Source organism: Ranitomeya imitator, chromosome 1 (genome assembly GCF_032444005.1).
Source record: "Ranitomeya imitator isolate aRanImi1 chromosome 1, aRanImi1.pri, whole genome shotgun sequence".
In the NCBI taxonomy this organism is placed as follows: Eukaryota; Metazoa; Chordata; class Amphibia; order Anura; family Dendrobatidae; genus Ranitomeya; species Ranitomeya imitator.
The window spans coordinates 659,252,679-659,269,338 of NC_091282.1; the positions used below are offsets into that span (position 1 = coordinate 659,252,679).

At 51.5% G+C, this 16,660-nt stretch overlaps 1 protein-coding gene across 1 annotated transcript; it reads left to right on the forward strand.

Moving 5' to 3' along the window:
* The first annotated feature begins 5,476 nt into the window (after positions 1-5,476).
* CCT3 (chaperonin containing TCP1 subunit 3) lies at positions 5,477-15,975 on the forward strand. The gene is made up of 14 exons (XM_069728809.1): positions 5,477-5,834; positions 12,550-12,611; positions 12,682-12,732; positions 12,803-12,865; positions 12,955-13,051; positions 13,128-13,245; positions 13,350-13,536; positions 13,612-13,761; positions 14,264-14,396; positions 14,625-14,706; positions 14,788-14,968; positions 15,094-15,339; positions 15,416-15,547; positions 15,635-15,975. The coding sequence occupies exons 1-14, from the start codon at positions 5,807-5,809 to the stop codon at positions 15,740-15,742; spliced, it is 1,638 nt and encodes a 545-aa protein (XP_069584910.1). The 5' UTR covers positions 5,477-5,806; the 3' UTR covers positions 15,743-15,975.
* Positions 15,976-16,660: the final 685 nt, after the last annotated feature.

The following is a 16,660-nucleotide window of genomic DNA, read 5'->3' on the forward strand; positions in this document are numbered from 1 at the left end:
CTTATGACTTTTGTGTTTGAAACTGTTAAACTGTAAAGCGCTGCGGAATATGTTGGCGCTATATAAATAAAGATTATTATTATTATTATTAGTGCACTCAGGATGCAGTGTTTACTTTATCCTGAGTGCACTAGTTCTGACATACGGGCAGGTGAGTAAAGCTATGAGGTGGAATAGCTCCATCATCTCTTCAGTCTGCATTAATATATAGAAATATAGAAATGCAGACTGAAGAGACGATGGAGCTAATCCAACGTCACCGACCTCAGAGAGAAGAGGTGTAGTGTAAAGCATGGGTTACATAACCCAATTTGGTTATAATCCAATCCTTGTATCATGCAATCTGCATGACACAGCGAGTGGATTTTATAAAAACTGTAGTTGTGAACCAGTGATCACCTTATTAAACTTAAAAAAAAAATGATTCTAATATAGAGGGCACTTGGAACAGGTTTTTAACTAGAGGTGTTTTATTGTCAGCAAACATTAAAGTACATTTTATTAATTACAGGTACATAACATTACACAACATTACAAGAACAGTAAACCATTTCATCTTGCCAGGACAGACGTCCACTCTCAGAAACAAAGTAGGATGCAAATGTATCCCTCATTTGGGCAACTTCAACTGTTGACCTGAGAGAGTGATGATGGTAATCTGGCAATGGGTTAGAAACAGGTTCATCAAGTTCAACGTTGCGTCGTTCTTTAGCCATTATGTAGCTGTGCAGAACCAAACCCGCTTTGACCACCTCATCTACTGTCTCAATTTTGAGATTAACCCTAGAACGCATACCTGGGGCCTCGCAGGCCTGCCAGGTTACTTGTTTTCTATTTTCTGTAAAAAGTACTTTAGTTAGAATTTTTAAAATCTAGGTAATCCTCAGGTATATAGTTGTTAGCAATTTCCAGTTATTCATATATTTTTGTGTTACAGACATTTCGGTATAACAACCTTTTTTGGGACTACCCCATATTCACGCACCTGGGGCCTTTTAGGCCTGTACTAGGTTTACATGTGATACTCAGTCTTTTTGTCTGTATTGTTGCTGGGGAAGAACTTTTATGACTCTAAAACACTTGCTAAAAACTCTCTAAACACTCTAAAAACACTTGCTCTACCAATTTTCAATTCAGGAAAAAATATTACAATGGATAATTACTTTACCAATTTTGAAATGGCCAACTTTTTGCTTCAAAAGCAACTTACACTTGTTGGTACTATGAGGCCAAACCGTCACGAAATTCCTCCAATCATGAAGCACAATGCACAGCGAACAATCTACGAGAGTGTATTCGGTTTCTGCAATCAAGCAACAATGGTGTCTTATAAAGCCAAGAAAGAAAAATCTATGATATTACTGAGTACAATGCATCATGATGGAAGTATTGACACCAATGACAGGAAAAAAAACCCTGAAATCATACTGCATTATAATAAGACAAAAGGAGGTGTCGACAAGATGGACAAAATGATTGGAGAGTATTCGTGCAAAAGGCAGACTAAGCGTTGGCCTGTTGCCCTTTTTTCCAATATCCTTGATGTGTCAGCCCTCAATAGCTACATTGTTTATTGTCAAACTAATCCAGAATTCCATGCCAACAGGAAAGACAAGAGACGTCTATTTTTGACAGAACTTTGTTATGAACTTTTGATGCCTACTATGATGGAGAGAAGCAGCATGATATGCTTATCAAGGCAAATTACGGAGGCAATGATCCGATGTGGAATGCGCTTTCTGGAACATCCAGAGCAAAGAGAAAAAAAAAGAAAGCGCTGCTATATTTGTCCAGCAAAGAAGGAAAGAAAATCGGAGCGTTTCTGTTCTACTTGCGGACAAAATGTATGCAAGAAACATTCAGCCGAAAAAATAATATGCGAGAATTGTCGGGGGAATATGTAAAGTTACAAATAAATATTCCTGCACCAAGTTTGCTACAACCAAAAAATGTTTTTATAACAAAATTGCATATAGAATGCCTATATTTGGCGTGCCCGTTTACTTACTTTTTTGTTGTTTTATGCACATAATTATGTTTTGAAATATGCACATTTTAGGCCTGTCCCACACGTCCAGATAATTCCGGTACCGGAAAAATCGGTACCGGAATTATCCGTGTTCGTGTGTCCGTGTGCTCACGTGGCACATCAGTGTGGCACACGTGCGGCATCCGCAGAGATAAGCGCTGTCCCCTGCATCTGGTGCTGAAGCCGCCATTCATTTCTTCACTCCAGCAGCGTTCGCTGGAGAGAAGATATGAAAAATCTTTTTTTTTGTTTTTTTTTTTTTGTTGTTTAAAAAAAGATCCCTGTCCCCAATCCCCTCCCACCCCCTGTGCGCCCCCCCGCTGTTAATAAAATACTTACCCGGCTCCCTCGATGCTTCCTCCAGCGTCGCAGCTCTTCCTGTATGAGCGGTCACGTGGTGCCGCCCATTACAGTGATGAATATGCGGCTCCACCCCTATGGGAGGTGGAGCCGCATATTCATCACTGTAATGGGTGGCACCACTTGACCGCTCATACAGGAGAAGCTGCGGCGAGGAGAGGAAGCAGCGAGGGAGCCGGGTATTTTATAAACAGCGGGGAAGGGGGGGGGGGGGCGCACAGAGGGTGGGAGGGGGTTGGGGACAGGGATCTTTTTTTAAACAACAAAAAAAAAAAAAAGATTTTTCATATCTTCTCTCCAGCGAACGCTGCTGGAGTGAAGAAATGAATGGCGGCTTCAGCACCATGCTGGGGGGACAGCGCTTACAGTAGCGCTGTCTCCTGCACGGCACACGGACTGCACATGGACAGCATCCATGTGCGGTACGTGTTTTACACGGACCCATTGACTTTAATGGGTCCGTGTAATACGTGCGCCCCCACGAACACTGACATGTGTCCGTGTTTTTGAAACGGACACACGGTCTGTGAAAACACGCTGACATGTGCAGAGACACATTGATTTTAATGTGTCTACGTGAGTCAGTGTCTCCGGTACGTGAGGAAACTGTCACCTCACGTACCAGAGCCACTGACGTGTGAAACCGGCCTTAGGCTGTGTTCCCAGTAGCGCTGGGGTTCGCCAGAAGGGGATCCATAATGGATCTGACCTCCTGGTAACTCCAGCTAAGGCTGCTGGAATGGCGGGATTCCGCCAGCCTTAGCTGGGGTCACCAGGAGGTCAGATCCATTACGGATCCCCTCCTGGCGGACCCCAGCGCTAGTTGGAATGCATCCTTACCTTGCAATTGTAAAATAAATTTTGAAAAGTATTTTTATTTGAGTTATTCCGTGTTATTTGCACTTAGGCCTAAAAGGACCCAGGTGCGTGAATATGGGGTAGTCCCAAAAAAAGGTTGTTATACCGAAATGTCTATAACATAAAAATATATGAACTGGAAATTACTAACAACTATATACCTGAGGAATACCTAGAGTTTCAAAATTCTAACTAAAGTAATTTTACAGAAAATAGAAAACAAATAACCTGGCAGGCCTGCGAGGCCCCAGGTATGCGTCCGCCAGACTTACCTGGGGTCACCAGGAGGTCAGATCCATTACGGAATCCCGTCCTGGCGGACCCCTGCGCTAGTGGGAATGCATCCTTACTTTGCAATAAACTTTGAAAAGTATTTTTATTTGAGTTATTCCATGATAATTGTAAACAGGCCTAAAAGGCCCCAGGTGCGTGAATGTGTAGATTTCTATGGGTATGCGTTCTAGGGTTAATGGCTGTCCCTAAATTGCGCCATTTTGAGACAAGGCACACTCAACAGTTCTTCGTACCCTGCTCAGTCTGTAATTAAAACTCCTTTTTGTGTCTGTCAAGTCCCGACTGGAATATGGTTTCAGGAGGTTTCCACACATCTGAAAGGCCTCATCCCCAACCACAACAAATAGCATTGGCGAGCCTTGAGTGTTGGGAAGAGGTTGTGGCAGGGGGAAATTAAAATGATCCCATACAACCTTTGGCCCATGTCCGAGTTTTTAAATGTCTGGGAGTCATTACCATGGCCAAAAGATACAATGTCCAGGGCGACAAACCTACAGTCCGTAGCTGCAATTGCCATGAGCACTATGGAAAAATATTTTTTATAATTAAAGTACTCGGATCCAGTTCCAGCCGGTTTGGTAATCCGAATATGTTTTCCATCCACCGCTCCCAAACAGTTGGGGAAATTACAAACTTCAAAAAATTGGTCTGCAGTTTGCTGCCAGATTTCTGTGGTGGGTAGGGGGATAAATTCCTCACGGAGAACATCCCACAAAGCTCGGCTGGTGTCTGCGCTAATCCCAGATAGTGTTGAAATTCCTATCTGGAACTGGAAATGGAGCAATGATAGAGTCTCACCGGTAGCCAGGAATCTGCTGAACAGAGAAAGAAAAAAAAAATCAGAACAATAATATTTATGACAGGGGTTTTGCAAAACAGAGAAAGAAAAAAAAAGAAAAGGACATGGCTTTTATAACAACAATATTTAGGACAGTTTTTGTGCGAAACAATAAAAGGGAAAAATATTAAGTACATTGCAGAACAATAAGAATTATGACAGGCATTAATGTTTAAATATTACGTACCTTAGTGTCACCAGCAGACGTTCCTCAGCAGGAATCGCTCTACGGAGCTGGGTGTCCTGCCTCCTGATGGCTCCTTGTACACGGTCCAGCAATTCCATAAAGCAGTCTTGAGACATCCTTGTGTACTCAAAATATTTCTGTGGATTTTCATGGAGCTCACTGAATAAGAAGTGGTAGGCTCCACAGCTCTGTCGGAGTTCAACAATCAGGTGCTGCCAAAAGCGCCGACGCCATCTTCTCTGTTTTTCTCTTTTCCGTTCTTCACAAGTAAATGCAAAGAAAAGAAACAAGTTGACATCCAAATCCAGATTCTGATAGAAACTCTCCATGCGAAGATCCATTTTTGACACAGGAGCAAAATGTGAGGATTTCATCTGTACAAGGGTTATATACAGAAATCCCATGAGCCATGCCCATTTGGTGTGGCTTGTTTCAAGGAAATTCTCCTTGAAAATGTTTTTCCTGTCAAACGCATGCGCATAAAAAACCGCGAACGCATGCAAAAACGCATGCAAACATTACGTTTATTCCTGTCATGCGTAAGCTGATGCGGATAATAAACGCTGCGTTTGCGTTTTTACATGCGTTCGCGGTTGTGGATGATACGCTGCGGACTCAACCGCAAATGTGAACCTAGCCTAACAACGCACGCACGGGGGACAGCGTAGAAGCTTGAAATGACTTCACCTTGCAATCTCCCTGCAGACTCAACAACACTGCATTTAACAATATCACCACTGGGTGTCGCTGCTGAGCTGCTCTCTGTAATTCTCCACCATCAAACACTGATTACAGTATATTTGCCTAATTTGGTCATATGTAGGAGTATCCAGAAAGAAAACTACAACTCCCACCATGCATCGCGAATCCCTATGGCTTTTCTTTGGAGTAGATTCAGGCGCTTGCGCGCTGTGTAAACATAGAACCAAGAGCATGGACTACATTTCCCGGCAAGCTGTGCGATAAAACAGCCACCGCCGCTCATGCGTACAACCGAAATGGCTACCATGTGGCTTCAACGGTAGTGTTGCGCCAACCAAACTTACGCAGCCTAGCCCTTTTCGCCCCGCCCTCTACAGTGGGGGATTGGTGGAAGCGCAGCTGCCGCTTCCGCTATTGGCCCCACGGCCTGCATCTTCCGGTTAGTGTGCTCTCAGGAGGCGGACCTGCTCTTTCTTTCTCCAGAATCTTCTCCCCGTTGCCGGCTCCGTGGTCTCCGATCTCCTCTGCCGCCGCCAGGATGATGGGTCGCCCGGTACTCGTGTTAAGTGAGTGATGGACGGAAAGAGAATCCGCTCAGTCATAGTCTGGGCGCCTGAGGGCCACAAATACTGTCAGTGCTGTTTCTCCTGTCAGTAATGTTAATCAGTGCAGTTCTCGCAGGGTGTAATTATGCAAATAGCGCTGAATATTAATTAGATCATTAGTAATAGCTAAGAGACTGTGATACTTTAATACAGTTTCCTTTGTTACCTAGCAACCGCTGTCATGTGTGGCAGGTGACTACTTGTGTGACCGCTACACAGTGGTGTAGCTCGTCTGATGGGCCCAGATGCAAGATTAGCACCGCCCCCATCTTAATTACATAGCCATATATAATCTCCCTTATCCTGGTATAGTCATTATGCTGGCTCCATCCTAGTGTATATATGTGCCTCATCCTGATATATATACCTTATCCTGGTGTACACACACACACACACACACACACACACACACACACACACACACACACACACACACACACACACACACACACACACACACACACACACACACACACTAGATGGTGGCCCGATTCTAACGCATCGGGTATTCTAGAATATGCATTTACGTATGCGTATAGCAGCCACATAGTATATAGGAGCCATGTAGTATATAGCAGACAAATACTACGTGGCCTGTGCTATATACTATGTGGCTGCTATATACATACATACTGAAAGCAAGGCAAACAAAACAGACAATAGTACCAATGAAAAATCATATTAAATAAACGAAAAATCACATGTAACTGGCCTGTTCATGGAGGTGTGTAGGACACACTATTAAAAAATCAACAAAACCACTGAAAGAAACTAGTGCCATTGTCCAAAGTATATGCAAAACAAAGAAATTATTATAAATACAAACCAACCGCAAAGAATATGGGCGTAAAAATGGGGGACACGTAAAAACATTCAGCATGGAAGCAAAGAGCAGGGTGGTAAATACTCCATACAAACAAGGTATGTACTGCCACAGGAAACATATCACACTAGAAAAATGCAAAATACATAGATAAATATTAGTCCAAGTGGACAATATGTTATATGGCATCACAGTATCCACATACCAGTATGTGCAGGAGACCACGCCGACTCGAACCCACCCCGACGCGTGTTTCGGTGTAATCCTTCCTCAGGGGGCGACCCTGCACAGGGTTAGTATGGGAGCAGGACCTGTGATGACGTCGCGGTCACATGATGGTGACGTCATGGCAGGTCCTTGTCGCATACCATCCTTGCCACCAGAAACTGCCGCTTGCATGGAGCGATCACTGGAGCGTCGCGAGGAGCGGGAAAGGCGCCAGAATGTGAGTATATGATGATTTTTTTTATTTTTTTTAATTATTTTTAACATTAGTTCTTTTTACTATTGAGGCTGCATAGGCAGCATCAATAGTAAAAAAGTTGGTCACACAGGGTTAATAGCAGCGTTAATGGAGTGCGTTACACCGCGGTCCATTAGCTCTGCCATTAACCCTGTGTGAGCACTGACTGGAGGGGAGTACGGAGCGGGCACTGAATGCGGGAAGGAAGGAGCGGCCATGTTGCCGCCAGACTGCGCCCGTCGCTGATTGATCATGGCAATGGTCGTGGGTGTTTTGCCACAACCAATCAGCGACTTGGATTCCATGACAGAGTCAGCGACCAATGAATATCCGTGACAGAAGGACAGACAGAAAGACGGAAGTGACCCTTAGACAATTATATAGTAGATAGATAGATAGATAGAGATATATATCTCTATATATATCTCACATCCTGGCATATGGCCCCCGTTCTGTCGCTGCTCTATCATTTATATAAGAAAATGAATTATACTCACCAGGGGCGTACATGGAAATCATGAGGCTCCATAGCAGAAGTATAATACACTCCCCATACTCCTCCGTACAGTATAATGCACTCCCCATACTCCTCCATATAGTATAATGCCCAGCCCATAGTCATCCATGTAGTATAATACACTCCCCATAGTCCTGCATAAAGTATAATGCACTCCTATGCTCCTCCATTCAGTATAATGTGCTCCCCATACTCCTCCATATAGTATAATGCGCTCCCCATACTCCTCCATATAGTATAATGCCCAGCCCATAGTCTTTCATATAGTATAGTGCACCCCCCATGGTCCTCCATACAGTACAAGGCACCCCCCCATGGTCCTCCATAAAGTACAAGGCACCCCATCCCCCATGGTCCTCCATACAGTGCAAGGCACACCCGCGCCACGGTCCTCCACACAGTACAAGGAACACCCGCGCCACGGTCCTCCACGCAGTACAAGGCACACCCGCGCCACGGTCCTCCACGCAGTACAAGGCACACCCACGCCACGGTCCTCCACGCAGTACAAGGCACACCCACGCCACGGTCCTCCACGCAGTACAAGGCACACCCACGCCACGGTCCTCCACGCAGTACAAGGCACACCCACGCCACGGTCCTCCACGCAGTACAAGGCACACCCACGCCACGGTCCTCCACGCAGTACAAGGCACACCCACGCCACGGTCCTCCACGCAGTACAAGGCACACCCACGCCACGGTCCTCCACGCAGTACAAGGCACACCCACGCCACGGTCCTCCACGCAGTACAAGGCACACCCACGCCACGGTCCTCCACGCAGTACAAGGCACACCCACGCCACGGTCCTCCACGCAGTACAAGGCACACCCACGCCACGGTCCTCCACGCAGTACAAGGCACACCCACGCCACGGTCCTCCACGCAGTACAAGGCACACCCACGCCACGGTCCTCCACGCAGTACAAGGCACACCCACGCCACGGTCCTCCACGCAGTACAAGGCACACCCACGCCACGGTCCTCCACGCAGTACAAGGCACACCCACGCCACGGTCCTCCACGCAGTACAAGGCACACCCACGCCACGGTCCTCCACGCAGTACAAGGCACACCCACGCCACGGTCCTCCACGCAGTACAAGGCACACCCACGCCACGGTCCTCCACGCAGTACAAGGCACACCCACGCCACGGTCCTCCACGCAGTACAAGGCACACCCACGCCACGGTCCTCCACGCAGTACAAGGCACACCCACGCCACGGTCCTCCATGCAGTCCAAGGCACACCCACGCCACGGTCCTCCATGCAGTGCAAGGCACACCCACGCCACGGTCCTCCATGCAGTGCAAGGCACACCCACGCCACGGTCCTCCATGCAGTGCAAGGCACACCCACGCCACGGTCCTCCATGCAGTGCAAGGCACACCCACGCCACGGTCCTCCATGCAGTGCAAGGCACACCCACGCCACGGTCCTCCATGCAGTGCAAGGCACACCCACGCCACGGTCCTCCATGCAGTGCAAGGCACACCCACGCCACGGTCCTCCATGCAGTGCAAGGCACACCCACGCCACGGTCCTCCATGCAGTGCAAGGCACACCCACGCCACGGTCCTCCATGCAGTGCAAGGCACACCCACGCCACGGTCCTCCATGCAGTGCAAGGCACACCCACGCCACGGTCCTCCATGCAGTGCAAGGCACACCCACGCCACGGTCCTCCATGCAGTGCAAGGCACACCCACGCCACGGTCCTCCATGCAGTGCAAGGCACACCCACGCCACGGTCCTCCATGCAGTGCAAGGCACACCCACGCCACGGTCCTCCATGCAGTGCAAGGCACACCCACGCCACGGTCCTCCATGCAGTGCAAGGCACACCCACGCCACGGTCCTCCATGCAGTGCAAGGCACACCCACGCCACGGTCCTCCATGCAGTGCAAGGCACACCCACGCCACGGTCCTCCATGCAGTGCAAGGCACACCCACGCCACGGTCCTCCATGCAGTGCAAGGCACACCCACGCCACGGTCCTCCATGCAGTGCAAGGCACACCCACGCCACGGTCCTCCATGCAGTGCAAGGCACACCCACGCCACGGTCCTCCATGCAGTGCAAGGCACACCCACGCCACGGTCCTCCATGCAGTGCAAGGCACACCCACGCCACGGTCCTCCATGCAGTGCAAGGCACACCCACGCCACGGTCCTCCATGCAGTGCAAGGCACACCCACGCCACGGTCCTCCATGCAGTGCAAGGCACACCCACGCCACGGTCCTCCATGCAGTGCAAGGCACACCCACGCCACGGTCCTCCATGCAGTGCAAGGCACACCCACGCCACGGTCCTCCATGCGGTGCAAGGCACACCCACGCCACGGTCCTCCATGCGGTGCAAGGCACACCCACGCCACGGTCCTCCATGCGGTGCAAGGCACACCCACGCCACGGTCCTCCATGCGGTGCAAGGCACACCCACGCCACGGTCCTCCATGCGGTGCAAGGCACACCCACGCCACGGTCCTCCATGCGGTGCAAGGCACACCCACGCCACGGTCCTCCATGCGGTGCAAGGCACACCCACGCCACGGTCCTCCATGCGGTGCAAGGCACACCCACGCCACGGTCCTCCATGCGGTGCAAGGCACACCCACGCCACGGTCCTCCATGCGGTGCAAGGCACACCCACGCCACGGTCCTCCATGCGGTGCAAGGCACACCCACGCCACGGTCCTCCATGCGGTGCAAGGCACACCCACGCCACGGTCCTCCATGCGGTGCAAGGAACACCCACGCCACGGTCCTCCATGCGGTGCAAGGCACACCCACGCCACGGTCCTCCATGCGGTGCAAGGCACACCCACGCCACGGTCCTCCATGCGGTGCAAGGCACACCCACGCCACGGTCCTCCATGCGGTGCAAGGCACACCCACGCCACGGTCCTCCATGCGGTGCAAGGCACACCCACGCCACGGTCCTCCATGCGGTGCAAGGCACACCCACGCCACGGTCCTCCATGCGGTGCAAGGCACACCCACGCCACGGTCCTCCATGCGGTGCAAGGCACACCCACGCCACGGTCCTCCATGCGGTGCAAGGCACACCCACGCCACGGTCCTCCATGCGGTGCAAGGCACACCCACGCCACGGTCCTCCATGCGGTGCAAGGCACACCCACGCCACGGTCCTCCATGCGGTGCAAGGCACACCCACGCCACGGTCCTCCATGCGGTGCAAGGCACACCCACGCCACGGTCCTCCATGCGGTGCAAGGCACACCCACGCCACGGTCCTCCATGCGGTGCAAGGCACACCCACGCCACGGTCCTCCATGCGGTGCAAGGCACACCCACGCCACGGTCCTCCATGCGGTGCAAGGCACACCCACGCCACGGTCCTCCATGCGGTGCAAGGCACACCCACGCCACGGTCCTCCATGCGGTGCAAGGCACACCCACGCCACGGTCCTCCATGCGGTGCAAGGCACACCCACGCCACGGTCCTCCATGCGGTGCAAGGCACCCCCACGCCACGGTCCTGCATGCGGTGCAAGGCACCCCCACGCCACGGTCCTGCATGCGGTGCAAGGCACCCCCACGCCACGGTCCTGCATGCGGTGCAAGGCACCCCCACGCCACGGTCCTGCATGCGGTGCAAGGCACCCCCACGCCACGGTCCTGCATGCGGTGCAAGGCACCCCCACGCCACGGTCCTGCATGCGGTGCAAGGCACCCCCACGCCACGGTCCTGCATGCGGTGCAAGGCACCCCCACGCCACGGTCCTGCATGCGGTGCAAGGCACCCCCACGCCACGGTCCTGCATGCGGTGCAAGGCACCCCCAGGCCACGGTCCTGCATGCGGTGCAAGGCACCCCCAGGCCACGGTCCTGCATGCGGTGCAAGGCACCCCCACGCCACGGTCCTGCATGCGGTGCAAGGCACCCCCACGCCACGGTCCTGCATGCGGTGCAAGGCACCCCCACGCCACGGTCCTGCATGCGGTGCAAGGCACCCCCACGCCACGGTCCTGCATGCGGTGCAAGGCACCCCCACGCCACGGTCCTGCATGCAGTGCAAGGCACCCCCACGCCACGGTCCTGCATGCAGTGCAAGGCACCCCCACGCCACGGTCCTGCATGCAGTGCAAGGCACCCCCACGCCACGGTCCTGCATGCAGTGCAAGGCACCCCCACGCCACGGTCCTGCATGCAGTGCAAGGCACCCCCACGCCACGGTCCTCCATGCAGTGCAAGGCACCCCCTCGCCACGGTCCTCCATGCAGTGCAAGGCACCCCCTCCCACCACGGTCCTCCATGCAGTGCAAGGCACCCCCTCCCACCACGGTCCTCCATGCAGTGCAAGGCACACCCCCCTACAGTCCTCCATTTAGTACAAGGCACCCTTCACAGTCATCCATGTAGTAGTATGGCCACCTTGTGTTCACTGATTTTAAAATAACTACTCATCTTCCCTCTGCTCCCCGCCGAATGGTGTCCTCTTCTGAGGCCGGCAGCTGACTTCAGCATGCAAGCAATGGGAGTACATGACTTCAGTGCCATGCGGCCCCAGTTACGTGCCCATTAACATTAGCTGCTGGCCTCTGGTCGGCAGCATGTATTGCCATGCACGGACCTGATGGGTTTGTGCTCCGCAATACACTAACTAGATGTGCGTCCGAGAACGTACATCCATTTGAAGTTTCTGCTGGCCCACGGGGTTTTGACCTCTACGATCGCGGTATGCACCTGCCACTGCAAGAAAAATATGTCTGCCAGGCTCTGCACTGGTAGAACAAGTGAATTCTTTCCAGTATTCTGGACTGTGGGTGTGAAACGGGAGGTGGGGAGACCCATTTTGGGTCAGATCCTGCCCCAATAATTTTGAGTGTGATGTTTGTGCCTCAGGTCAGAACATGAAGCGAGAGTCTGGGAGGAAGGTCCAGGCCGGGAATATCAACGCGGCTAAGGTAAGTACACAGAGGTGAGCGTACCCTCATAATCTCAGATGAGCCTCCGACTTATCTCCCTCTCTTTCAGACGATCGCAGACATTATCCGCACTTGCCTGGGACCCCGTGCCATGATGAAGGTGAGTGATTCCCCCCTCCTGTAGATTGTCAGCTCTTTTGACTCTGCAGTAAACACTTCTTACTTTACAGATGTTACTGGATCCCATGGGAGGAATTGTGATGACCAATGATGGAAACGCCATCCTACGAGAGGTGGGTGATGGGGCGAGAAGCCCGGGGGACGTTATTCACGTTGTGTGGGCAGAGATAGATGATGATGATTCTTCCTCTGTTGCCTGTAGATCCAGGTGCAGCACCCAGCTGCCAAGTCCATGATTGAGATCAGCCGCACACAGGACGAAGAGGTTGGAGATGGCACCACATCGGTCATCATCCTGGGTAAGGCTTGCGGGTACCTTCCCGGGTATTGATAGTCCTCGCTTCCCGTCCTCATTACTGGCTTCTGTCTCCACAGCCGGGGAGATGCTGTCTGTGGCCGAGCAGTTCCTGGAGCAGCAAATTCATCCCACCGTAGTGATCAGCGCCTACCGCAAGGCCCTGGATGACATGATCGGCATCCTGAAGGAGATCAGGTGACCACAATGATAAACAGGATATATGGGGCCAAAACTGTAATATTTCAGGAGAGATGAAGAGTGTGGGGTGTTTTAGGCTGAATCCTCTTCTCTTGTTGCAGCACTCCTGTGGACACAAGTGACCGGCAGCTCATGCTGAAGATCATCAACAGCGCCATCAACACCAAGACCATCAAGCGCTGGGCGGACATGGCCTGTAACATCGCCCTGGATGCCGTCAAGACTGTGGAGTTTGAGGAGAATGGCAGGAAGGAGTTTGACATCAAGAAGTACGCCAAAGTGGAAAAGGTGAGTCCCGCTGCCTCCATCAGATTTAGCCTTTAAGATATTCCAGTTCTGACTTGCGTTTCATGCCGTTACCAGATTCCAGGTGGGATCATTGAGGAATCCTGTGTCCTGAGAGGCGTCATGGTGAACAAGGATATCACACACCCCAAGATGAAGAGGTTAATTAAGAACCCACGCATCGTCCTCCTGGACTGCTCCTTGGAGTACAAGAAGGGAGAGAGCCAGGTATAGAGTATGATGCAGGACACCACTACGGACATCCACTAGGGGGTGTCCAAACAAGGGGCTTTGGGACTGACTGGGTCCCAGATTAGCAATTCATCGGGCTTCACGGTGGTGCAGTGGTTAGCACAGCAGCCTTGCAGCGCTCGAGTCCTGGGTTCAAACCCCACCAAGGACAACATCTGCAAAGAGTTTGTCTGTTCTCTCCGTGTTTGTGTGGGTTTCCTCCGGGTACTCCGGTTTCCTCCGGGTACTCCGGTTTCCTCCCACATTCCAAAGACATGCTGATAGGGAATTTAGATTGTGAGCCAATGATAATGTGTGTAAAGTGCTGCGGAATATGTTAGCGCTATATAAAAATAAAGATTATTATCATCCTGTGGATAATGGTGTGAATCTCCTAGTGGTGGCTCTGGGTAACAGTTCAGTCATGAGTGATGAGATTGAGGTTGGTAGGTCGGGTTTGGACACTGGTCAGTGACTCCTCTCCTTCGTGTTCCCACAGACTGAGATCGAGATTACCCGGGAGGAAGACTTTGCTCGTATCCTGCAGATGGAGGAAGAATACATCCAGCAGATCTGTGAAGACATCATCAGACTCAAGCCTGACCTAGTGATCACAGAGAAAGGAATCTCCGGTAAGAACAGGATCCCTACTAAAGGACACTGCTTCTAGTGTTTTCTGTTATCAGGCTGACTGCACGATACGACTGGTGACTTGGACGCCCTGGTCCTAGTTTACGAACTACTGATCGAAGCGGCTTGAGTGATTCTTATGATTGAGGGCGACTGTGTGTGGAGTCTCTTTTAAAGTGATACCTGCTTCTCATAGTACACGTGAGCTCCTGCTATAACTCTTGTTCCAGATCTTGCTCAGCATTACCTGATCAAAGCCAACATCACCGCCATTCGGAGAGTGCGCAAGACGGACAACAACAGAATAGCCAGGTAACGTCCACCGTCGTTCTTACAAGACCGCACACAAGTCCACGTGGTGAGGACGCTGATGACATCTTCTCTTCACACCAGGGCTTGTGGAGCTCATATTGCCAGCCGCACAGATGAGCTCCGCGAGGAGGACGTTGGGACCGGTGCCGGGCTCTTTGAGGTCAAGAAGATCGGTGATGAGTATTTCACATTTATCACAGAATGCAAAGACCCCAAGGCCTGCACCATTATGCTGCGCGGAGCCAGTAAGGAGATACTGGCGGTGAGTGTCACAGGGGCCGGAGTGGCCAACATACTGCATCATACTATGGTTACGTCTATCAGTTCCTGAAAGGCTGAGTAGTGAGCGTCGCCTGCAATCCTGACCATCCCTTGTGATCCCTACAGGAAGTGGAGCGCAACCTCCAGGACGCCATGCAGGTGTGCCGCAACGTGATGATCGACCCATTCCTGGTGCCGGGAGGTGGAGCTGCCGAGATGAGCGTTGCCCACGTCCTGACTGAGAAGTCAAAGACCATGACTGGAGTGGAGCAGTGGCCGTACCGTGCCGTCGCCCAGGCCTTAGAGGTCATTCCAAGGACCCTGATTCAGAACTGCGGAGCCAGCACTATCCGGGTGCTGACATCACTGCGGGTACAATGACCAAGTCCTGGGGGTGGGCAACTACAGCTGGAAACAAAGCTAATCAATACTCATTATCCTTCTACAGGCAAAACACACGCAGGACGGCTGCCAGACCTGGGGCGTAGACGGCGAGACCGGCGTGCTAGTGAACATGAAAGACCTGGGGATCTGGGAGCCTTTAGCTGTCAAGCTGCAAACATACAAGACGGCTGTGGAGGTAAGAAGGAGGCACCGCCTTACTTGCCAAGGCCTTTGCTCTTGAGAACGCTGCCTGTAGTGATATGCTGTCCTCTGCTGCCCATAGACCGCCATCTTACTGCTCCGCATCGATGACATTGTATCCGGTCACAAGAGGAAGGGAGACGATCAGGGGAAGGCACCGGCTGCAGCTCCAGGGAACCCCCAGGAGTGATCACCTCCCTGCTGGGAAGCGGGACACAAGGCGTGCTGATCACCCAGGAAGTACATCCAGCACTTCAGACATCTTGGCAGTTGTCACACACGTTGGCATGTTGTCTGTATGCTATGCTTTGGCGGGGAGTCTAGTTTTTTTTTATTTATTGCTGTCCAGGAGGATGAAGGGGAGCAGGGCCCTCATAAGTTGGCCATCTCCTGCTACAAAGAAAATAAAACTTTCCTTTCAAATTGTTTGTCTGAGATCTGGTTCCTCTACTGTAACCTCATTACTCCTCCAGGGGGTGCTGCTTCATAACTGCTCCTAATGCCAGCACTTCTATTCTCTATCAGCCACAAGAGGTGGATCCCTGGTCTGTTTTTTTTTTTTTTTTTAAAAGGTCTGATTTGAAGTGAACCCCATGCTGAGCGTCCAAAAGCGGTGACCTCCAACTACAGCACAGAGGACAGTAACCTCCGGATAGCACGGTGGTTAGCACTGCAGCCTTGTGGTGCTGGAGTCCTGGGTTGAAATCCCACCAAGGACAACACCTGCAAGGAGTTTGTATGTTCTCCCCGTGTTTGCGTGAGTTTCCTCCCACACTCCAAATACATACTGACAGGAAATTTAGATTGTGAGCCCCAATTGGGGACAGTGATAATGTATGTAAAGCGCTGTGAAATATGATTGCGCTATATAAGCAATCCATAATAAATAAACCCCAGCGTGGGAAAGATGAAGGTCAAATATCGCCATGTGAATTAGGAATCCAGGAAAACTCAATCCCTGTGAAATGTAAAATCTCATTGTTCTGTGCCAGGAATATCTTTACTAGGGATGAGCGACTTTTCTCGGGTTGCCTCTTAATCAGCAAGCCATAGCGCCTGCCGAATAGGCTGCAGAGGAAACCTTTCTTCCTGGATTGCGTCAGTCGAT